The sequence below is a fragment of the Muscardinus avellanarius genome (genome assembly GCF_963383645.1).
Source record: "Muscardinus avellanarius genome assembly, chromosome: 10".
In the NCBI taxonomy this organism is placed as follows: domain Eukaryota; kingdom Metazoa; phylum Chordata; class Mammalia; order Rodentia; family Gliridae; genus Muscardinus; species Muscardinus avellanarius.
This window is the reverse complement of record NC_137796.1, coordinates 104,578,991-104,603,618: the sequence shown is the minus strand read 5'-3', so window position 1 is coordinate 104,603,618 and position 24,628 is coordinate 104,578,991. Positions and strand designations below refer to the sequence as shown.

Genomic DNA, 24,628 nt, shown 5'->3' with positions numbered 1-24,628 from the left:
TTCTAGATCTATACATTATTTGAATATTTTGAACAACTAAAACTTGAATTCAGTGGAGAAATACATTTAAATATGTTATCTTAAATCCTAGGTTACGAAAAATGGCAAGTCCAGATAGAAGTAAACGGAAGATTTTAAAAGCCAAAAAAACAATGCCTACAAGTTGCCGAAAGCAGAGAGAGATCTTGAATAAGTCAAGAAATGTCGAAGCTCTGAAAACAACAGCAATTGGGAATAATGCTCCAAGTAGTAATCAGAATTTAAATACGATGGTCATAAATAACAAAAGTAGATATTCTGAAAACGTTGATTCCTCATTGAACGCTGACAAAAATTTGATATTCTCACAGAAAAATAGAATATTTGCTCAGAATTTACTAAACCCAGTAAAAGAAATTGTTGATTCAAAAACAAGATTGAAAAATGTTAATGAACAAGTTACATTAGGTTCTCCCAGAAAACTCTTTATACAAGAGGCTGAAGACTCACAGAAGAACTCTTCCGAAACTCATCTTGACTATCAGGCAAATGTAGCAGGACCCTTTCTTAAACATGAAGAGAATTGTAATATGAAATCCATTTACTATTCACCCATTATAGACCATGGTATAGTTCAACATACTTTGAATGATAAAAGGATTGACAAGGTGGTTTCCAGTTTAGAAGCCAACTCCAATTCAGAGTCACACAATGAAAGGCAAAAGGACATTTTAAGTTCAGACTCTCATTTTTTGCCTGTTGAGAAAGCATCTGACTTGGTGAATGCAGTCGGTTTTTCCAACTATACTGTGAACCTTTTGAAATCTGAAAAACCTAGTAGAACCTACCATCCCATTATTTTGAATTGTGAAAATACTAACTCAAAGCAGCAATCATTGTTTGACACTGACAGTAATAATGGTAAGTGGTAAGTGTATACCTGTGTGTCTTTCTTAGGAATTAAAATAGTTACTTTTTTTTTGGGGGGGGGTGACTTTTAGTGTCTCAAATATACAGAGATAGAGTGCATTTAGATAGGAAAAAAAGTAAATAATGACTAATTATTGTAGAGTATCTTGTTTTGAACTATTCTTCGTGGTAAGGGGGAAGGATATTGTTAAGAGATCTGTGTGCTTGGGCACTGAACCAAAGGACATTCTACCTTTGGGCTATACCCCTACCTTGTTTTATTTTTTATTTTGAAACAAGGTCTCACTAAGTTGTGGAGGGGCTCATTTAAGTATCTGAGGATGGCCAGGAACCTGTGATCCTCCCACTTCAGCCTCCTAAGTACTGGGATTACAGGCATGCACCACCACACCTGGCTTAAAAGAGATCTTAATTGGTTTTATTTGCAATTCTAGAATCGGGCAGTAGTCAGGATTGAAAGTTTCAAAACAGCTCCTTCCCCACTACATGGCAGCATTGATTTGCAGCCAAGGAAAAGGAAATGACATATAGAAAAGGGAGGTGAGTTACAGGAGACAGCCCAATTGGCTGTAGCTCATGTCTGTCTTGCTTGAACATGTTTTGGTCAGTTGGCATCTTGACCTGAGATAGGCACTTTTTACAAGACTAGGTTACAATGTGTGTTTACTTATTAGTCAGGTAATAAATCACTGTGTTCCAAAAATAAATTATGCCAGAGTCAAAATATAAGCAGTGTGAGGCCAAACAGTTTAGTAGTATATTCCTTCTCAAAAGAGAAGTTAGTTTGCCAGGTGTGGTGACGCACGCTTCTCATCCGCACCTGCTTGGGAGGTGGAGACAGGAGGATGGTGCAGGTTCGTAGCCAGCCTCGCTGGTTTAGGAGACCCTGTTTCCAAATTAAATATATATATATATATATATATATATATATATATATATATATATATATATATATAAATAGGTCTGGGAATGTAGCCCGGAGGTAGAAGGGTTTCCAGGAACCCCAGTACCACCAAAAAAAAAAAAAAAAAAAAAAAACCAACAACAACAACAAAAAACCCCAGAGATATTCTGACAAAGAACAGATTTTTTCATGAAAATCAAAAAAATCTCAAAAGGTGACTTAGAGCAATTGTTTGGTTCATTTCAGCTATATTTCTTATAACTTTGGAGTTTTGTTTATTAGAATGTAGAATCTTAAAATTGTTGGTGAACCCATTTCTTTCTATAAAATTGACCTATAAGCCAGGTTCAGGGGCTCATGCCTATAATCCCAATACATGAAAGGCTGAGAAAAGAGAATTCAAGTTCAACCTCAACAATTTAGCAAGACTAATAAGTAAAATAGAGCAGGGACGTAGCTTGGAGGTAGAAAGAATTGACCTGTAAATTGCATACCAAACATAAGATTATAGATAGCCATATATATACATATGTACATACATGTGTGTGTGTTGTATGGAGAAAGAGAAGAGCCAAAGAGAAAGAAAAACAAATAATTAACAAATTTAGTTCTGGGATTATAAAATCAGTAAAACAACATACATAAAATTCACCCAGGAGAGATGGCAAGTTCAAGGTTAACTTTGGCAACTTAAACTATTTCAAATAAAAATTAAAAAGGGATGGATTTGTAGCTCGAAGAAAGATATGTGGTTATTGAAACAAAATACTGATTTCATAACTTGGTTTTGTCTGAACTATAGAATAATCATTTAACAAGATGAATTTAAAGTTGCTTACATTAATTGGAACACCTGTTAAAAATATGTGACTGCCAAAGGCAAAAGTAACCACTTGTAAAGTAATATATATGATATAATATGTTTTTTTCTTTTTCTTTTTTTTTTTTTTTTTTTTTTTTTTTTTTTTTTTTTTGTCCTGGGGATTGAACCCAGAGGCATTCTATATCCAAGCTACACCCCCAGCTCAATTTTATTTCTTATTTGGAAACGGACTCACTAGGTCCTGAGAGCCTCTCTAAATTGCAGAGACTGGCTTTGAACGTGCAATTGTCCTGTGTCAATCTCCCAAATACTGGCCTACTTAGGAGTATAGTATTAACTGCTATAATTTATTTGATATTTATTTATTTATTTATTTATTTATTTATTTATTTATTTATTTGTTGAGTGGGTCTGGAGATAGAACCCAAGGGCATTCGACCTCCGAGCTACACCCATTGCCCTATTTTTTTATTCTTTATTTTGAAACAGGGTCTCACTAAGTTGCAGAGGGCTTCAGTAAGTATGAGGCTGTCCGTGAATCGTGATCCTCCAGTCTTAGCCTCCCAAATGCTGGGATTATAAACGTGCACCACCATGCCCAGCTATTAAACTCTTATTGATGTATATCTATAGGACTGAAGGGAGAATATATCAGAGACCAGAATTCTACTTAAAGTAGGTTCTTCCCTTTTTAAGGGCATTTGTGGGAATGTTTTTATTCAATTACATTTTCTTTTAAAAATGCTACCATTGCCACATTTTAGCTTTACAGAGGGTCCCTAAGTTAGAATTCTCACTTCCTCCTTATGAAGAAATATTTTTGTCTTTAATCTTTCCATCTTCTCAAGGCCATAATCAAAAGAAGAGAATGTTTTTAGAAAACAAAGAAAATGTTAAGCGCATGAAAACTTCAGAGCAAATTAATGGAAATATTTGTGTAGCTCTGGAAAAGCAAACAGCAGCATTGGAACAGGTAAAGTATTGAGGCTTAAATATTTGCTTCAAAGACTTTTACTTTATATTAGTAAAAATGTTAAAGGTTAATCAACCAATACCCAAGATGACTTGATGAAGGTGATTTTCACTCAATTCAGAGCTGCAATGTGAAAATCAAGTAAGCAGGCAGATAAGTGTACATTACCAAAATATCTCTTAATTTGTTAAAATGGTCCCAGGCAGAGTGACATAGGGAATCACGGGTAGGTAGTTTTGTTGTAGAAAGAAAATAAGATGTTTTAGTCTAGCCGGGTGTGGTGGTGCACACTTGTAATCCCTGTGCTTGGGAGGCTGAGACAGGAGGATCGCACAGGTTTGAAGCCAGCCTCAGCTACTGAGTGAGGCTTTTAGCAACCTAGTGAGACCCTGTTTCCAAATAAAGTATAAAATAGGTCTGGTAGTATAGCCCGGAGGTAGAAAGCCTCTGGGTTCCATCCCCAGTACCACCAAAAATAAAAAAAACATTTTAGTCAATATTACACCCATATCTCTGTAAGTCAGATGCAGTCTTGGTCTCTTTTGTACTGGCCATGAGGTTCGTAGATGTGCATCTCTAGCTTTTTGAGACCCATCACAATCCTTCACTTTTTCATAGACACAGACAAACTGGAGATCTACTGCAGAGTTGCTGTATTCTTGGTTTACTTCCCCCAGTTTCCACATTTGCCTGGGTGTAATGTATTATCTGATATATTTCTTTTGTTTGTCTGTTTTTGTTGTTTGTGGTGCTAGGGATTGAGCCCAAGGACAGTTTTATATACAAGGTACACTCCCAGCCCTATTTTATTTTTTATTTGGAAACAGGTTCTTGCTAAGTTGTTGACAGCCTCACTAAGTTACTGAGGCTGGTTTTGAACCTGCTATCCTCCTAGGTCAGCCTCCCAAGTACTAGGATTACAGGCATGTGCCACCACACCCAGCTTGTATTGTTTTAAATATACTTACTATATAGACTTGGTGTGGTGGCGCATGCTTGTAATCCCAGCATTCGGGAGGCTGAGATAGGAGGATCTCAGTTTACAGCCAGCCTCAGCTACTGAGTGAGGTACTTGACAACTCATTGAGGCCCCTTGCAACTCAGTGAGACCCTGATTCAAAATAAAGAATAAAAAATAGAGCTGGGGATGTCGCTTGGAGGTAGAATACCTTTGGGTTCTATTCCCAGTACTGCCAAAAAATAAAATAAATGTAATAGCCAGGCAAGGTAGTACATGCCTGTTATCCCAGTTACTCTGGAGGCTGAGGCAGGAGGGTCAATGGAAATTCAAGTCTAGCCTGTGTAACTTAGCAAGATGCTATTTCAAAATTTTTTTTTTTTTTAAAGTATGGGGATGTAAGGTAAAGTCCCCTGGGTTCAATCTTCACTATTGAAAAATAAATAAATAAAAGCCAGGCATCGTGGTGCACGCTTGTAATCCCAGCATTCGGGAGGCTGAGACCGGAGGATCACAGTTCGCGGACAGCCTCAGCTACATACTGAGGCCTTCCGCAACTTAGTGAGACTCTGTTTCAAAATAAAGAATAAAAAATAGAGCAGGGGGTGTAGCTCAGAAGTCAAATGCCCCTGGATTCCACCCCCAGACCCACCAAAAAAAAAAAAGAAAGAAAGAAAGAAAGAAAGAAAGAAAGAAAGAAAGAAAGAAAGAAAGAAAGGAGGAAAAAAGTTATTTTCCTGATAGGGAAGGGGTAGTCAAAACATGAATCAAGTTTGTTTGTTTGTTTGTTTTGCGGTACTAGGGATGGAACCCAGGGGCATTCTACCTCTGAGATACACCCTCAGCCCTATTTTTTATTGTTTATTTTGAAGCAGGGTCTCACTGAGTTGCAAAGGGCCTCACTAAGTAGTAGCTGAGGCTGTCTTTGAACCAAGAGCCTCCTGTCTCAGCCTCCCAAATGCTGGGATTTCAAGCATGCGCCACCATGTTCAGCATGAATCAAGTTTAAAGACTGTTATCTAAAAAAGGTTGAGGATTTCCAGGGACTGGAGGGTGCATTCAGAAACAAGTTCTTCTATAGATATTTAAACATGTTACATGTTACACTTAGACATTTTAGTTTCACTGGTATAAAAAAAAAAAACTAGAGATTTTAATACTGTTTCTAACCTCATAAAATATTCAACCCATGTTGACTCACAGAAAATCTTACTTCCCAGTGAGCTTAAGAAATGGAGTTAGTCTTTGTCACTTCCTCCCAGAAGTTTCTTATACTTTTTCCAGAGACAAGTTGGATATTAGGTAGTTCTTTTTTCCTATCTCTAAACATCTAGCTTTTCTTTTGGTGTTTGGAATTTTTTTTCTGAACAGTTAAACCCTATCTGTATGTTTATCTTTTTTGAGTCTCATCAATATATGTCATCTGTTTTTACCCATTTAGAGAGCCCGGGGGTCTTATCTTTTGAGATTTCATAAGGATCTCGGCCTAGCTGACTCCAGTTAGATTTTTGAACTAAAAGTGGTTGTCCTCCAAAGTCCAGATTATTCACTCTACCTGCCATTTTAGAAAGTTGGGGTAGATTGCAAGTTTGTATTTCCTACAAACTAGATGAGTTTGACTGTCATCCCCAAATTGAATGTTGGGGATATTACCAGTAGCAAAACACATGAGCTATTTTATGGAAGTCATTGTGCCTTCCTTCTGAACAAAGAACAGTGCCACTGAATAAGAACAAATGTATACTCTAAAGATAAATCATCTCTTGATGTGGGCACTTAGTTCAAAATAATCATGTTTTAAAATTTACTTCTGTCGAATTATTAGGAATACTATTTAAAGTCTGGTTTTATACCGGACATGTTGACACATGCTTGTAATTCCAGTACTTGGGAACCTGAGACAGGAGGATCGCAGGTTTGCAGACAGCCTCAGCTACTTAGTGAGGTCCTTTGCAACTCAGTGAGGCCCTGTTTCAAAGTAAAGAATAAAAGCCGGGCATGGTGAACACGCTTGTAATCCCAGTGCTTGGGAGGCTGAGACAGGAGGATCGCACAGGTTCAAAGCCAGCCTCAGCTACTTAGTGAAGTTCTCAGCAATTTAGTAAGATCCTGTTTCCAAATAAAATATAAAATAGGTCTGGGAGTATAGCCCAAAGATAAAAAGCCCCTGGGTTCCACTCCAGTACAACAAAGAAAAAAAAAGGTAAAGAATAAAAAATAGGGTTGGGGGTATAGCTTGAAGTTAGAATGCCCTGGGTTCAATCCCTAGTACTGCAAAAGAAAAGAAAGAAAGAAGGAAAGAAAGAAAGATGGGAAGAAAGAAAGAAAGAGAAAAAAGAAAGAGGAAAGGGAGGGAGGGAAAAAGAAAGTCTGGTTTCATGAACTCAGTGATAATTGATTTTTTTTTTTTTTAATGTGGTACTGAGGATTGAACCCAGGGGCATTCTACCTCTGACCTATACCCCCAGCCTTATATTTTATTTTGAAACCGTGTCTCATTGAGTTGCAAAGGGCTTTACTACATAGCTGAGACTATCTGTAAACCGTGATCTTCCTGTCTCAGCCTCCTAAATGCTGGGATTACAAGCATGCATCACCACGCCCAGTTTGAAGATTATTTTTTAGGCTACTCTTTTCTCAGTCTTACCAGGAAAGAATTATTGGTGGTATTTATTAATTGTTCAATATTCCAGGTCCCTTTCCTGGAGACTCAGTTTATTGGATCCAGGATGAGACCTAGGATTTCCTTCTTCCTTCCTTCCTTTCTTTCTTCTTTCTCTCTTTCCTTCCTTCTTTATTTATTTATTTATTTATTTATTTATTTATTTATTTATTTTGTGTACCAGTATTGGGAATGGCCTAGGAAGATTTGAGAAAGCTGTGATTATTAATATATTCCAAAAATTGGGTGAGGGGCAAATCTGTGAAAGGACTTGGTTTCTGCCTAGAAGCAGGCAATTATTCCAATGTAAATTAACCTAGCTAAAGGTAATTAGCAAGTCTATAGGAGAGGGGAACTAGGACTTCCTCAGGTTTACATAATAATTGGATAATCTAGCTGGGATGGGAGGAGGGGTCGACCTTGTGAAAGAAAAGAGCCACACCTCACTGGGGGAGGAGCCTTACAGGGATGTTTACTATGTCAGAATTACGTAAACAAGATGGAGATCATGGGTATAAAAAGTCCGGTCCATGTGTTGTATTTTTGGCGAATTCACTCAAATCCCCCCCCCCCACATGCCATTTCTGAAACTTCTTTAAATCTTCAGCAAGAGTCCGGGCTAATGTGTATTCACCCTTAGCTCAGGACAAGAATCTGTGGTTTTTCTGTTTTTGGTTTTTTTGTGTGTGTTTTGAGGGAAATTGTGTCCAGAACCCTCGGGGACAGTTTTCCCAAAACCATATCATCTCAAATCGTAACATTTTATACTACTGGGGATGGAACTCAGGGGCATTCTACCTTTGCGCTACACCCCCAGCCCTGTTTTTTATTCTTTATTTTGAAACAGGGTTTTACTGAGTTGTAAAGGGCCTAAGTAGCTGAGGCTATCCACGATCCTCCTATCTCAGCCTCTTAAATGCTGGGATTACAAGCATGTGCCACCACACCCAGCTGGAATTTTAATTTTAACAAGTATTCCATGTAATTTTTCCTTTCCAGAGAAGTTGGGAGAAACATTGTCTCACTGCTGTGATCCAAAGTAACTGACTACACAGCTTAGATGAAGGAAGTTATTTGCTTTTTCACAAGTTTTAGAGATTTTGGAGTTCAGTGTATGTGTGGCTAGGTCTATGGAGCTCGGGGCATGACGATGGGAAACAGAAAGAGGGAGAGAGTAGGAACTCCACTCCCACATCACCGAGCCCAGAGCAGACAGAGCAAACAAGCAAGTATATTCAAAGACAAAAGTACAGTCCCCAGGGCCACACCCTCAACGACCCACTTTCTTCTGCTACACCTCACCCGCCTAGGTTACTACTCAGTAAATCCGTCTCAGCGGTTTATCTCCCAGTGAAATTCCAAACCTCATGACTCCATTATATCAGCTGCGAACACTGAAACATGAGGTCTTCAGGGGATATTGTTTAGCTGTAGCATTCTGCCCGTCTCCCTTGAAGAGCTCATGCCCATTCAAAACGCAAAATGCATTTAGTATATCGCTGAGAGTTTTCATCACTCAAAAGTCCCAAAGTCCAATATTCCCTCTGAGTCTCAAAGTGAACTGTTGGCTGTGAGCCTTTGTAAAAGAAAATAAAAATCAATTTACATGTATGCAACGAACAATGGCAGGGTAAACATTTACATTCCAAAAGAGAGGAGCAGGTCCATAGAAAGAAGAAATGGGGCCAAAACAGGATCAAAGTCTAGCGCATGTTTGTAATTCCAGCATTCAGGAGGCTGAGACAGGAGGATCTGTGTTCACAGACAGCCTCAGCTATTTAGTGAGGCCCTTTGCAACTCAGTGAGACCCTATTTCAAAGTAAAGAATAAAAAATAGAGGTAGAATGTCCCTGGGTTCCATACCTAATAACACACACACACACACACACACACACACACACACACACACACACACACAGCCTAGCAAGGTGAGCAGTTAATCCTTTAGCTCCATCCTGTCCTCCAGGGCACACAGTGGTGAGAGGTGGTCTCCAAGGGGCCTTGGCATCTGGTTGATTGCACTGGGCAGTGTCCTTGCTCTTCCAGCCTGGCTGTGTGGCTCACGGCTTGCAGCCTTTCTTAGCAGTTGTTCCATGTTTAGATCACAGTGTTTTTTTTTTGTTTTTTGTTTTTTTTTTTTTCTTGCAACCTTGACTTTACCCTCACAGCTTCACAAATTGCCTCATTTGGGCCTGCTTGCAGGGATTCCAAACCTGCCATGTTGCCTGGCCTTCAAAGCCATCTTTGTAATTGCGATGGGGGCAAAGAGAAGATTCTATGACTCCTTTCTTCCAGTAAAGCCAGCATTTATGTGAGCGTCAAGATGGACTACCAGCAGGAAAGGTAGTCTTGCCTTTTTTAATCACAGCTGTCAGTGGGCCTGCCTTAGTCATGGCCTCCATTGGGCTTGTGTTAATCCTGGCAGCTGTCAGGCCCTTTCCAATCACAGCCACTACCACTGGGCCCTTATTTCCATAGTTATAGATGTGGACTTGAATTGCCCTGATCACATGCCTTTCTTTGGTCCTATTAAAAACATTTGACCTCTTCAGTCCTCTTACATTCTTCAACAGTACTCTCTCGGCCCTAGCTTTACACACGCCTTCCTGACCAAACTGCAAAGACATAAAGCCCCTCTTTATTACTTTGTTTCCATGAATGCAAACATGAAAATCCATAATACAGTTTGGATACCTTATTGTTTTAAGATTTCTTAAATCTTAAAATCCAGTTCAATCAGTCTGTCATCTTTCAATTTGGCCTCACAAAATCTCAGGACAGGTAAAATGGCGATAAGTTCTTTGCCAAAATATTACATGTGTGGTCCCACTCTGTGTGTGTGTGTGTGTGTGTGTGTGTGTGTGTGTGTGTGTGTGTGTTACTGGAGATGGAACCCAGGGGCATTCTACCTCCAAGCTATACCCCCAGCCCTATTTTTTTTTTTAATTCTTTATTTTGAAACAGGGTCTCACTGAGTTACAAAGGGCCTCACTAAGCAGCTGAGGCTGTCTGCGAACTGTGATCCTCCCGTCTCAGCCTCCCAAATGCTGGGATGACAAGAGTGTGCCACCACACCTAGCTCCCTATGCTGTTTTTTTTTTATGGGGTCCTCTTTGCTCTTTGAAATCTCCCGAGCATTGTCTCTATCCACCTTCCTATAAGTACTCTGGCTTTCCAGCTTCCTCTCACAAACCAGTTCCAAAGACTCACAAAACACATGGCCAGACTTTAACATAGTAGTGACCCCATTTCTCTGGCACTATTTTTTTTTCCAGTTAACATTCTCACTGCTCTAATCTAAAAGAATTGACTTTGGAGATATTACAGTTCCTCCATGTCCTCACCGTGTTCTCTGAGACTTGGTCTGTGGAGCTCAGGGAGAGGTGGCACGAAGCAGAGAAAGAGCGATGGTGTTGCTTTCACATTGTGGTGTCCCCAAACAAAAAGAGCAAGCAAGCAAGAAGAGGATTCAAAGACAGCAGTGCAGTGCCAAAGGCCATGCCACTAAGGACCCACCTGCCTGCGTTACTACTCAGCACTCTGAACATTAAAACATAGAGCTCTTTGGTGGACATCCTATGTCTTACCATAGCACACAGGTTAAAAGCATTTAGATGTGCTTCAGTATTTATCTGAGTATGAGTTTCATATCACCCTAGCTAGTTAAATGGCAAGCACGCAATATTTATAAAACCCACATATGGCCGGGCATGGTGGCGCACGCTTGTAATCCCCGCGCTTGGGAGGTGGAGACAGGAGGATCGTGCAGGTTCGAAGCCAGCCACGCTGGCTTAAGAGACCCTGTTTCCAAATTAAAAATATAAAAATATGTCTGGGAGTGTAGCCTGGAGGTAGAAGGGTTTCCAGGAACCTCAGTACCACCAAAAAACAAAAACAAAAAAAACCCACACATGGGTAATAGGTAGTGGTTGTCAATAAAAATACTATGTTTCTGTGCATTTTTGTAATCATATTTTGAGCACTGTATATGTATGTATATGTTTTCTATAAATTATTTTGAAACTTAATTGGTCAAGTAGCCAGGTGTGGTGGCGCACGCTTGTAATCCCCATGCTTGGGAGGCTGAGATAGGAGGATTGCACAGGTTCGAAGCCAGACTCAGCTACTGAGGCTCTCAGCAACTTAGTGAGACCCTGTTACCAAATAAAGTATAAAATAGGTCTAGGAGTATAACCTGGAAGTAGAAAAGCCCCTGGGTCCCACCCCCAGTACCACACACACACACACACACACACACACACACAAAATAGGTCAAATAGATGACAGTGTGGAAGAGTGAAAACAATTGGAAACAAAAAGGGAGCACCTTGGGAACAGTCAAGTAAAACTATAGCCTTAACTAACCCAGCTGATCTCTATGAAGTTTAGCAGGAACTGTGTGTGCCAGTTGTGAACATCATGAAGCAAGATACTGAGGGCAAGATAGGCTTATTGCCAATCAATGTGTTCAGTGCGTCATGACAGTAGTCATTAATAAGAACAACTTCTGTCAGTGAAAGTTGTTTGAGCCAGGCATGGTGACACACTTGTACTTCCAGTACCTGGGAGTCTGAGAAAGGAGAATCAGAGGATCACGAACCTGTAATCCTCCATTACTTAGTGAGGCCCTCCACAACTTAGCGAAACCCTGTTTCAAAGTAAACAATAAAAAATAGGGCTGGAGGTAGTATGCCCCTGGGTTCCATCCCCAGTACTGAAAAAAAAAAAAAAGTTTATAAGAGGATATGCACCAGTGAAAGACTACAGTGTTCCTGAATGTCTGACTCAGAAGAGCTCTTTATATCCCTGGGCATTGAGATTATGCTTCCTGAAAAATGACCAACCTATTTTTTTAATGGCAGCTAATGAAATAAATTTTTATGTAATAGCGACTACAGTCTTTTAGAATAGTATTCTTTCTGCCAGATAGTGTTAGACACTATATTTGTCCCTTGCAGATTTCAGTTAGCATAGCGAAGTCACCCTTTAAAAAATTATAGAAGTCATGCTGATTGTTTTATTTTCATAGCAAATGTTTTTTGTTTTTGTTTTTGCGGGTCTGGGAATGGAACCCAGGAGCATTTGACCTCCGAGCTACACCCCCTGCCCTATTTTTTTTTCTTCTTTATTGTGAAACAGGGTCTCAGTGAGTTACAAAGAGCCTCACTAAGTAGCTGAGGCTGTCCGAGAACCGCGATCCTCCAGTCTCAGCCTCCTGAATGCTGGGATTACAAGCGTGCACCACCACGCCTGGCTTGTTTTTCATTTGATGGAACTCTTGCACATGTTATTTTTTTAATAAAAATTGTTTAGGTGTAGTCCTCATTCAGTGAACATTTATTGTCACATCTACCCATTTGTAGATAGAATGAATGAAGCCCAGAGGTCATTTTTCAAAGGCCATATGGCTTGCTTAATGGCAAAGTCAAGAATCAAATTTGTGTTATTTGTCTAGTAACACGCAGCAGTTTTTGTCAAGCTTTGGTTTTCAGATAAGTTAAGCTGCTTTTTTTGTGTAATATGAACTTTCACTTTTGTGTGTATGTGCGTGGTACTGGGGATGGAACCTAGAGGCATTCCACCTCCATGCAATACCCCCAGCCCTATTTTTTGTTCTTTATTTTGAAACAGGGTCTCACTGAGTTGCAAAGGACTTCACTAAGTAGCTGAGGCTGTCTGCAAACCATGATCCTCCTATCTCAGCCTCCCGAATGCTGGGATTGCAAGCATGTGCCACTATGCCCAGCTTGAACTTTCACTTATGGTAATTAAAAACATAAGTGGAATATAATAGCTTTGTAACTGTTCCCATAACAGTAATAAGGTAGAAATATAAGAACACTAAAGAAAGTAAAATCATAAGAAAACTAAAATTAGCATTTTGAGAATATTTCTAATAAATCTTTATATAGAAATATTGACTATGTTCTGCTGAGCTTAATATTCAAGTTTTACAGAACTTACTGGTATAGAAATAAATATATACAAATAAAATATGTTGTTTTTTGTTTTTTGGTTTTTTTTTTTTTTGGTGGTACTGAGGGTGAAACCCAGAGGCTTTCTACCTTCGGGCTATACTCCCAGACCTTTTTTTAAAATATTTTATTTGGAAACAGGGTCTTACTAAGTAGCTGAGGCTGATTTCGAACCCGTGCAATCCTCCTGTCTCAGCCTCCCAAGTGCGGGGATTACAAGCGTGTGCTACCACGCCCGGCTATAAAGTATGTTTTGTCTTAGTAAATGTAGAAATAGATCAAAGCCATTTTTTAAAGCAGAAAATAAATTTGCTTTTAAATCTGAATCTGGGGTGTTTTGATTTTTATTTTAAAATTCTAGGTGAAAGATTTGATTCGACAGGAAATCTGTAGTATAAATTACAAATTATTTGACCAAAAACTGAAAGACTTGAATGAACGCATCGGGAAGATGCAGTGCAGGAATAACCATGAAGCAACAGCTGGCGAACTCTTCGTAAGTTTCTAATTTCATTTGAGTTCTCTTTTATTCATTTATTTATTTTGATAACTTAGGCTCCCCTCCTCCTTTCCTTAATTCCCCTCAGTCACTCCTCTGGAGTCTCTGCTCATCTCTGATTTTGCCCTTATTTCTGAATATCTTTCTAGCTTCCACATATAAGAGAAAACATATATCCAATCAGTTTTTTGAGGCTGGCTTTACTTGCTTAGAATAATATTCTTAAGTTCTATCCATTTTTCTGCTAATGGCATGATTTGTTCTTTTCTTGTGTGGTATTGGGGATGGAACCCAGGGGCATTGTACCTCCAAGCTACACCCCCATTCCTACATTCCTATTTTTTAGTCTTTTACTTTTTGAAACAGGGTCTCACTGAGTTGCGAAGGGCCTCGCTAAGTAGCTGAGGCTGTCCCTGAACCACGATCCTCAGGTCTCTGCCTCCTAATGCTGGGATTACAAGCGTGCACCACCTTGCCCGACCACACGATTTGTTCTTATGACTGAATCAAATTCCATTGTGTGTTTATGCCAGAGTTTTGTGATTCATTCATCTGTTTATGGGCATCTATACCTGGTTCCATAATTTGGTTATTATAAATTGTGCTGCATTGAACATGACTATACAAGTATCATTATAATATTCTGATTTATTTCCTCTGAGAAATGCCCTGAAGTGCTATTACTGGATCATACATATGGTAGTCCCATACCTAATTCACTGAGAAACCCTCATACTGATCTCTGTAATGACTATACTAGTTTGTAGTCTCACCAACAGTGTAATGGGGCTCCTATATCCCCACAAACTCTTCACCAGTATTTATTATTATTTGTGTTCTTGATAATTGCCATTCTAACAGATGAAATCTCAGTGTAGTTTTAATTTGCATTTCCCTGGTTGCTCAAGATGTTGAACATTTTTTTGTATATTTGTTGGCTGTATTTCTCTTTGTAAAAGAGTGTTTAGTTTGGTTGCCCTTTTTTATTGGGTTATTTGGTTTTATAGTCTTAAACGTTTTAAGCTCTCTGTATATTCTAGATATTAGACTTTTTTCTGATGGATAGGTGGTAAAGACCTCCCATTCTGTAGGCTCTCTCTGTAGATTTTTGGTGATTTCCTTTGCTGTACAGAAGCTTTTCAGTTTTGTGCTACTCCATTTATTAATTCTTGTTTTAATTTCTTGAGCTTTCAGGGGCTTATTGAAGAAGTTTCTGCCTGTGCCTCTATGTTAAAGTGTTGTTTCCTATACCCTCTTCTAGCAGTTTAAAGGTTAATGGTCTAATTTCTAGGTCTTTGAACTGTCTTATTTTGAAATAGTGTCTCTCTAGGTTGCTGAGAGTCTCACTACATTGTTGAGCCTTTCTTGAACCTGTGATCCTCATTTCTCACCCTCCCAAATACTGGAATTGCAGTTGTACATCACTATGCCCAGCTCTCATTTGGGTTTGTTTGTTTATTTATTTATTTATTTACTTATTTATTTATTTATTTATTTATTATGATACTAGGGATGGAACTCAAGGGCTTTCTACCACCGGACTATCCTCCCAGACCTATTTTCTTTTTTTTTCTTTCTTTTTTTATATTATAACAATTTATCCAAAATTAAAAATGATAATCTCACATAACAGATTCATTTGTCTGATATCAAACTTTTGATCACTTAGAGATAACATTTCAATATTTCTTTCTTGTTTCCTTTCTTACCTGAGGATATTTTTTCTTTTTTTTTTTTAAGGTGAAACTATCATACATTTTTTTTTTCAGAAAAAATCTATTCTAACATGAAATATGAACTCTAAATACCCAAAACAATCTAGAGAAGGAACACAATTAGAATATGTACATTTTCTGATTTCAAACCTTTAAAGCTACAATAATCAAAACAGTGTAGTACTGCTATAAAGGCAGATATATAAACCAGTGGAGTAAAATAAAAAGCCTAGAAATCAATTCTTCCATATATGGTCAAGTTATATTTGACAAGGTTTCCAAGAACATTTGGTGAAGGAAATAATAATCTTTTCATTAACTATTGTTGAAAAATAGCAATTACATGAAAAAGAATAAAATTGGACCCTTACCTAACACCATATACAAATATTAACTCAAAATAGATAAAAGACCTAAATGTAAATCTTAAGACTATAAACTTTTAGAAGAAAACCTGGGTCATAACGCTTCACAACATTGAAATTGGCAGTGATTTTTTCTTGGATATAATTCCAAAGGCACAGGCAACAAAAGAATAAACAAACAAACTTCATAAAAAATAGAAAAATATTGTACATCCAAAGACAATGTAAACAGAGTTAAAAGTTACTGATAGAATGGGATAAAATGTTTCCAAATGCTACATCTGAAGGTATATTAACATTCCAAATAGAAATCCTAAAAATTAGCAACAATAAAAGCAAGCACTACAATTTAGAAATAGGTAAAAGACTAAAATAAATAATGAATCTCCAAAGATTTTTATATAACCAAGAAACACATGAATATCACTCATCATTATCATAATATAATATAGCTAATCATTAAGGAAATACAAGTAAAAACTATAGTGAAATACTTCTTCACATTTGTTTGGATGGCTGCTTAACATGAATTACCTTGCTCCAGCCCTTTACCTTGAGTTTTTTACTATCTTGTAAAGTGTGTTTCTTGTAAGCAGCAGATGGATGGATTCTGGTTTTTAATCCATTTTGCCACTATGTCTTTTTATTGGGGAATTGAGGCCATTTACATTCAGTGTGGTCATTTAGAGAAAACTTTTAATTCCTAACATGTTAAGATTTTATTTCTGTTTGAGATACTGTTTATCCTTCTTTGCTAAGTTTTCTGCTGGATGGAAAACCTTGTTTCTGGTGTGTAATACCTATTTCTTCTTCGTAGTTAATCTCTTTGAGTCTTTTCTCTAGCGCTGGTTTTGAAGACATAAAATCCTTCAGTTTCTCTTTGTCATGGAAGCTTCTTATTTCTCCATCTTAATTTGATAGAAAGTTTTGCTGGATAGGAAATTTTTGGCTGGAAGTTGTTTTCTTTCAGAGTTTGGAATATGTTACTCCAAGCCCTTCTGGCTTTCATGACCTGGTTTGGGAAGTCTGGAGTGATTCTAATTGGTTTGCCTCTGAATGTCACTTGGCCCTTTGTTTTTGTTGCCTTTAAGATTCTCTGCTTGGCTTCTACATTGGTCATTTTGACAATTATGTGGCATGGGGAACCTCTTCTCTGATCCTGTCTAAAGGGAGTTCTATAAGTTTCCTGGACCCCAGTGTATCGACCTCTTGCTCTATGTTTGGAAAATTTTGTGCTATTATGTCTTTGACGAGATTATTGATCCCTTTTGTTTCACCTTCTTTTCCCTCTTCTATTCTGATTATTCTTAGGTTAGCTCTCGTAAAATGGGCCCATATTTCTTCAATGTCAGATTCCTGCTGTCTGATTTTCTTTTCTAAGTTATAAATTATGCGTTCGTTTTTGGAGTGATCATCTTCTAGGAGCGAGATTCTATTCTCCATGTGGTCTAATTGATTGTTTATTGTTTGAATTGATGCTTTTACTTCAATGATTGCATCCTTTATTTCTTTTAGACGCTCTCTAAATTATTTTCGAAGGTCCCGTATTTTTTCTACAGTTATATTCCTGATTTGGTCTTCTGGAGATCTCTGAATTTCTTTGTTATCAGATTCTGATATTATGGGTTTGTGGGTGTTCATTGTTCCATTGTTGTTCCTCTTTCCCATGATTTCAGAAGTTTGTGCTTTCTCTGGGTTCTTCCCCAGGTCACCACGACTTTACTTATGGTGCTCTGGATCTGGAGTTTGTGGTCATCTCAGCTGCCACTACGCCTTTACTGGGTTGTATCACAAAGTCTCAGATCCAGTGAGTTAATCAAGGCTGTTCAAGACCATGGGGGTGCCGGGCTGGGCATTTTCCCACAGGGAGCTGCAACTATGGTGTGGTATCTCTGCCACCGCTACTCCTTCACTGGTTGGACTGCAAAATCTCAGACCCAGGGAGATTATGAAAGCTGTGCAAGTCCCTGGGCATGCAATGCTGGGATTTCTCCTTTAGGGGACCACAATTTCACTTATGGTTATTGTGCACGCTGATCTGGAGCTATTGTGGGCGTGGTGAACTCGCTGCTGTTGCTGCTGCTGGCAATATGGCGCCACTGCCATGCCCTCAGCTGTGAGGCTGGCGTATTTCTTTTCTGGTTTTGAGCTTCGTTCTGAGTCCCTGGAGGGCGTGATGAGCTTGGCCACTGGGAGTTTTAGACATTCTTTGCACTGAAAGAACTGCTGAATTACACCTGAATGATCCACAGCTGCTCACTTCAGCTCCTTGTTTACCTTTCCTCGCTGGAGCCTGGTGCTGTGAGGCAAGATGGTGCCGGCGTGGCTCCACCACCGCAACGTGGGCTGGTTTCTTTTCTGGTCTCTGGTTGTTCTTCTAGTCTTCTTTTTCTCTGTCCCTTGTGTTTACATTTTTTAAATTTCTCTGCTGATAGTGTTTTCTGGCTATGAAAAGCACTGATTTTGTGGCAATAGAGATTGAGTGTTAGCAGGACTTGTAAACGCTGCTTTTCATGGTCACCATCTTCCTAGAAGTCCCCTATTTTATATTTTATCTGGAAACAGGGTCTCACTAAGTTGCTAAGAGCCGTAGTCAGTACCTGAGGCTGGCTTCGAACCAGTGTGATCCTCCTGTCTCAGCCTTCCAAGTGTTGGTATTACAAGTGTGCACCACCACGCCCGGCTTAGCTCATTTGAGTTAATTAACTAATTAATTAATTTATTTATATATTGTGGTACTGGGGTTCCTGGAAACCCTTTTACCTCCGGGCTACACTCCCAGACCCATTTTTTAAAATTTTTATTTGGAAACGGTCTCTTTAGCCAGCAAGGCTGGCTTTGAACCTGTGCGACCCTCCTGTCTCCGCCTCCCAAGCGCAGGGATTACAAGTGTGCGCCACCATGCCGAGCATTCATTTGAGTTATTTTAAAAATAGAATTTGGTGATATATTACATATTAGGAAAGACAATAAGGAGACCCAAATTGGACCCTAATTTTGTTTGTTTACAATACTGAGGGTGAAACCCAAGAGTATTCTACCTCCAAGCCACACCCCTATTCTGAATTTTTATTCTTTATCTTGAAACAGGTCCTACTGAGTTGCAAAGGCCTCACTAAGTAGAAGCTGAGGCTGTCTATGAACTGCGATCTTCCTGTCTCATCCTCCCAAATGCTGGGATTACAAGAGTGTACCACCACGCCTGGTTAGACCTTAATTTTAGATTATAGCATAAACAGTAGAACTTATATGTCAGCAATATCGGCCCTTGAGAAATATTCATGCAACTGTCAAGCATTCTGTGTGAATTAGCAAGGATAATATGTATTCAGCTTCTTTTTACCCCAGATATATCCTTTATTAGAGCTTGAAAAACCTATTTTAAACTTAGAATTTTTGGTTACTGGTCACTTGATGATGGGTGTTTTTATCAATATTAATTTTTTGAGGACCAATTAAAAGTTTCATGTATTTGTCTTCTATTTTTTAATATCATATAAGCATAAAATATGCTTTAAGTCTTTTGCTTATGCAGCCAACCCTTTATATATTTGTGTTCTGCATCTGTGTATTCAACTAATTGCAGACTGAATATATGCAAAAAAAAATGTGTTGACTATATACAATCTTTTTTTCCTGTCACATAGCATTTATGTTAGGTATTAGTAACCTAAAGATGAGTTAAAGTATATGGGAGAATATATGTTGGTTATTTGCAAATACTATGCCATGATACATAAGGACTTCCACATCCTCAGACTTGTGTGTATAATCTGTAACCAGACTCTGTGGATTCCAAAGGATAACTATAAGAATTTCTCATTTGTTTGAGTCTATGCCAAGTCTTACAGGACTACTTTGACAAATAGTTTCTCTCAACCTCTTTATATAATTTAGTACTGTGGTTTGGTATTTACTTATTTTTCTTTCTTCCAGGCGAAAATAGCAAGACTTCAAAGACGTATTAGAACAATTTTATCTCAAGGGAATTGTTTGGAACCAAACACATTATCCAGGAATACAGCCTCTAAGGTTGGTATAAACACACAGGAGTTTAATAACCCAGTTGACTTATAATTAGTTGGAGTATAAGAAATGAGTATATTCCCAAATTAGAACAGAGAGCTTTTAAGAATAATAAATTTATACTTAGAATATTCTCATGAATCTCAGATACCTTTAGGTAGTAAAGTGAGTGCCACTTGTATTTCATTAATAATAAAGGGAATAGAGAGGGAATTATGATTGCCTAGACTACGTACCACCCCCCTCCCCATGATACTATGAAAAGTGTCTTAACGTGTAGCAAAACTGAAAGAATTTTGCAGTGACTACTCATACTACTCATACTCAGTGCCTCGATTTTGCCTTTACTATTTTACAAAATCTGTATTTTGTCATTGATCTCAATTTTTGGTACATTGTCATACATTTGGTACATTCAAATGCCAATATGAGCCAGGCATGGTGGCACATGACTGATTTCAGTACTTAGGAAGCTGAGACAGGAGAACCACAGGCTTGAGACCAGCCTCAGCAACTTAGTGAGGTCCTCAGTAAGTAGTGAGACCCTGTTTAAAAATAAAGATCTGAGGTATAGTTCAAAGGGTTCAATTCCCAGTACAACCACCACCAAAAAAAAAGTGCCAATACATTTTGTATCAAAAGAAACATATGCTTTTAAAATATTGCATGAGTGTTAAAATGATACAGTATGTTTATCCTATAGAGTTTAGTGGCTTATTCTTCATTTTTGAAACAGGATCTCGCTAAGTTGCAGAGGGTCTCACTAAGTAGCTGAGGCTGTCCACAAACTACGATCCTTCAGTCTCCCAAGTGCTGGAATTACAAGCTTGCACCACCACGCTTGGTTTGGATATGATTTTTTTAAAGCCTATATTGCCTTTACCCACACTTTTAGTAGAAATAACAGATGTTAAAGACTGCCTCTGAGGACTCAGAAGAAAATTAGGGGCACAGTAGGGAAAAATGTATCCTAAAGTCTGAGAAAATACCTAAACGGACTGTTGGTAGAAATCTGGATGTTAAAATACTATTGAAGAGGACTCAGAAGGAAATGAGAAGTATGTTATTGGAATCGGAGGACAGAATTCTTGTTATATATAGTGGCAGGGAGCTTAGCTGAATAGTATCTTACAGTTGTTATGGAAAGCAAACCTGTAAGCAATGAGTCTGCATTTTTATTAGGCTGACAAGGTTTCTGAACAAAGCGTTGAAGGAAGATTTGATGTGTTTCTTCTTAGGGTGAAATGTGAAAGGAAAGAAAAACAAGGAACTGCTTAGCATAAAGGAACCATGACTTTGGGAAATTCTCAGTGTATCCAGATTGCAAAAGACTCTAAAATCCGGAGGCTCATTGTCAGGAAAGCATGCTTTGGAAAGAAAGCCCGGGGCATATTTGGGCCCTCTCTTGCTAGTCCCTTGGAAGGATCAAAAAGTTAGTCTTCAGCCCTACTGAGGTTTCTCTGACAAGAGGAGGCATAATGACTCTCAGCAGACAGTTACTACAAAGGCTTAGTGTGTAGGTCCTAGCTTCTTCTTTTGAGCTCTAGTTCCAAATTTTACTTTTCAGAGCTCTTGCCTGTATTCTAGTTGGCTTCATTCTTCTGGCTCCATGGGTCTCCTTTTTACTCCTGTAGTGCTACTGGGTAGGGAGTTAAGCGGCAGGGAATGTGGTCAGTGCCATGCAGTCGACTGGGCCTGCGGTTGCCCCAGATGTGGAATAGAGATGCTACTGAAACCTCAGTAGTCCAGGCCCTACTGCTGTCCCACATGTGGGCTGGCTACACCATCTTTGAAGTGGACAGGCCACCTGCTGTTCTGTGTGTGGATTTCTAGGAGTTGGCTCCTAGCTGGGCTCTGCTACCACCGCTACTGCATCTGGCAGGACTGCCATGTTCCGAGGTGTCCACTGGGGACCCAGTGTATATTGCTGCTCTGGTAAATTGGGACCCGTTGATTCCTCAGGCATTTGGAGTGGGGAGCCATTGCAGCTGCAGGTGTGGGCATGTGGCGGGTGCCTTGCCTTCCGTGGTATCCAGTGCAGGTGTACGGAGAATAAGAAGAGCACCCAGGGCATTCACTGTGTGCTCTCTCCAACAGTGAGGTCCCCAGCCAGTCTGCCGTTTTCTTTATACCCTTCAGAGTTGTCATGAGTATCCACTGAATTTAAATATTAGCAGGAGGAACAGAAGAAAGTGAATCCGCGCCACCTTGTTGTGGAACTAACTGAAAAGTTATCAACTGTTTGTTTGCTTTGGTTTCCAGTGTTATTTAAACCTATTTTTGACATAGAATCTTTTTACTCAGTATAATGACATTGCAAAATTCCACCTTGGCATATGTGTATTTTTGATCATGCTGTGTTTAAGAAAAGTCCATGAATTGGGTAATCAGTTGGTTGACTGATATGGTTAATATGTTCATATATATTTTAAATTCTACAAGTTCTCAGCCAAAGCATGGGCTAGATGTTTTAGTTCCAAGTTTAAAACAAATTCATCAATTGAAAAAGGGGGTTGGTAATTATATTTCTTACGGGCATTTAATAGAAGTTTAATAGTAAAAAGTTTCCTTGCTAAAGTCTAATGCTTATTAGTTCCTAAAGCTTAAGCTAATAGAAATAAAGTGTACCTAGGTACTTCCTTCCTTCCTTTTCATCCAATGTAGGAAATTGATTTGTACCTTTTTTTTTTTTTTTTTTTTTTGGTGGTGGTACTGGGGTTCCTGGAAGCCCTTCTACCTCCAGGCTACACTCCCAGACCTATTTTTTAAATATATTTTTTATTTGGAAACAGGGTCTCTTAAGCCAGCGCGACTGGCTTCGAACCTGCGCGATCCTCCTGTCTCCGCCTCCCAAGCGGGGATTACAAGTGTGTGCCACCACGCCCGGCTGTAGCATCATTTTTAATTCCTTGAAGCTTTTAAAAATTTACATTGGCAGAGAAATCACAATAATGATTATGAGCCATTGACATATTGTTAATGGTTTGCCATGCATATGCAAGAATATTTTTCAAATGTTTTCCAAGTGAAATTTTGCCTGTAATTAATTTTACCCTCTCTTCAACTGCTTTTTTTAATCTCTCTTTAACAGACTATAAATTCAGAGATCATTCATTTATATAAGAATCAAGAGTCAGTTAATGGTCCAAATGAAAGAATGACTTCTGTGAACTGTGACCCTTCTAACCTTTCAGAAAAAGAAAGTGAAAAGATTAATTTGTCACCAGATTGTGTTGAGTTTGTTTCAGAAAGGTAGGTATTTCTACCAAAATGCATAAACTTACTCACCTAAATATATGCTGTATAATTATATCTATTTCTCAAGCATAAAGTAGCTTAAAGCTTCAAATATATGAACAGTCTTGCCCTTTACGAGTAGAATGGGTTCTCAGTTTTAATATCACTAATATTTTGAATTGATTGGTGATCAGGTTTTTCCTCATGATCCTTCCTACTGTGGTATAATGATTAATGAGTCATTCCTATAGTTTCTAATTCTACATGTGGAAAAAGAAATTCCTATGAAATAGTGGTTTTAAAAAATTATACAAAAGTTAGGATACAGAAAGAAGTACCTAAAGTTAGATATCTTCATGTTGAAGTACTATGGTGGTTTCAAATCAGGGTGATCAGGATAACTTATTTGTCTAATTGGATCATAAAGCAGCCAAGACATCTATTCTCTAATCCAGCCTAAAAGATTGGAGCAAAGTAGAGAAGAATGAGTTTAATTTAACAAAAATATATGTTTGGTGTTCCTGGCCTGGATTGATGTTCAAGGGGCATAGTCAGTGGGGGCATACTAATGAATTTTTTTTCTCATTACTGGTGATTGTCAACAGCTTTGAAGTCTTATAATATTATTTTTTTAACATTCACTCCTTTAAAAATATCCTGTAGTTTTACTTTGCTGCATTATAGCTCAAGTTTTACCAAGAAGAAAATATAAAATAAAAAATAAGTGAATGAAATGATGGCCATTGTTTAAAGAACACCATCTCTCCCTCCCAATAACTGTTCAGTACAAAATAAAGGGGGAAGCATGTCAGAGCTGTATTATTTACAGCAGGTTCTTGGTGTTTAGCATGCAGTTTCCACCCTCCAGGAGATACTCTAATAAGTCCGTGATTACAGTATGAAGTCCACATTTTAGTTTTGAGCCAGGAAGCTTCCAAAAGAAGGTATTTCGGTGAAGGCAAGAGTCACATTTCTGAGTCTTGGCTTTTACACACTTGTTGATGCATTTACTAAAACTCATGAAGTGATTGAAAAAGGAAAACAGTGCTGAGAGAGAGAGAGAGAGAGAGAGAGAGAGAGAGAGAGAGAGAGAGAGAGAGAGAGAGAGAAGCACCATTAAAGCAGCACTTTCTGGGACGAAATGTCCAATTCTGCAGGGGCTCGCTTTATACTCTATAGTGAAAGAGGAACCAACAGTTAATACCGCTGTTTCAGCAGCAGGTACTCTTAGCCTGTGGTGAGCGTGCAGGTAAGGGTAACAGATGTGTAACTTGGTCCGAACTGCTTCATTGGTAAGTTGTATAAAGCATTTAAGGAAACAGTAATATAAACTGTAAAGAAGCTCTTTTCAAGGAAATATTATTAGGAATAACTAGAGTTACAGCAAGATTGCTGAACTCGTATGTAAGAAATCACCTAAATACCAAATATAAACCACTAAGAAATGAAACTTTAAAAAAAGGTATGTTGGTATTAACACCAAAACGTACCAGTACCTAGGAGTACATTTTGGGGGGTGGGTGTATATCTGGTACTGGGAACTGAACCCAGAAACATTTGACCTCTGAGCTGACATACCCAG

At 38.5% G+C, this 24,628-nt stretch overlaps 1 protein-coding gene across 1 annotated transcript in view; it reads left to right on the top strand.

The window, feature by feature from the left end:
• Window positions 1–101: 101 nt before the first annotated feature.
• ATF7IP2 (activating transcription factor 7 interacting protein 2) overlaps window positions 102–24,628 on the top strand; it is a gene marked incomplete at both ends in the record, with an annotated part of 39,717 nt that continues 15,190 nt past the window's right edge. The window contains 5 exons of the mRNA XM_080703955.1: window positions 102–900; window positions 3,485–3,609; window positions 13,566–13,700; window positions 19,720–19,815; window positions 22,901–23,061. Of these exons, the coding sequence (XP_080560081.1) occupies window positions 102–900; window positions 3,485–3,609; window positions 13,566–13,700; window positions 19,720–19,815; window positions 22,901–23,061 (1,316 nt within the window). The remainder of the gene's footprint in view (window positions 901–3,484; window positions 3,610–13,565; window positions 13,701–19,719; window positions 19,816–22,900; window positions 23,062–24,628) is intronic.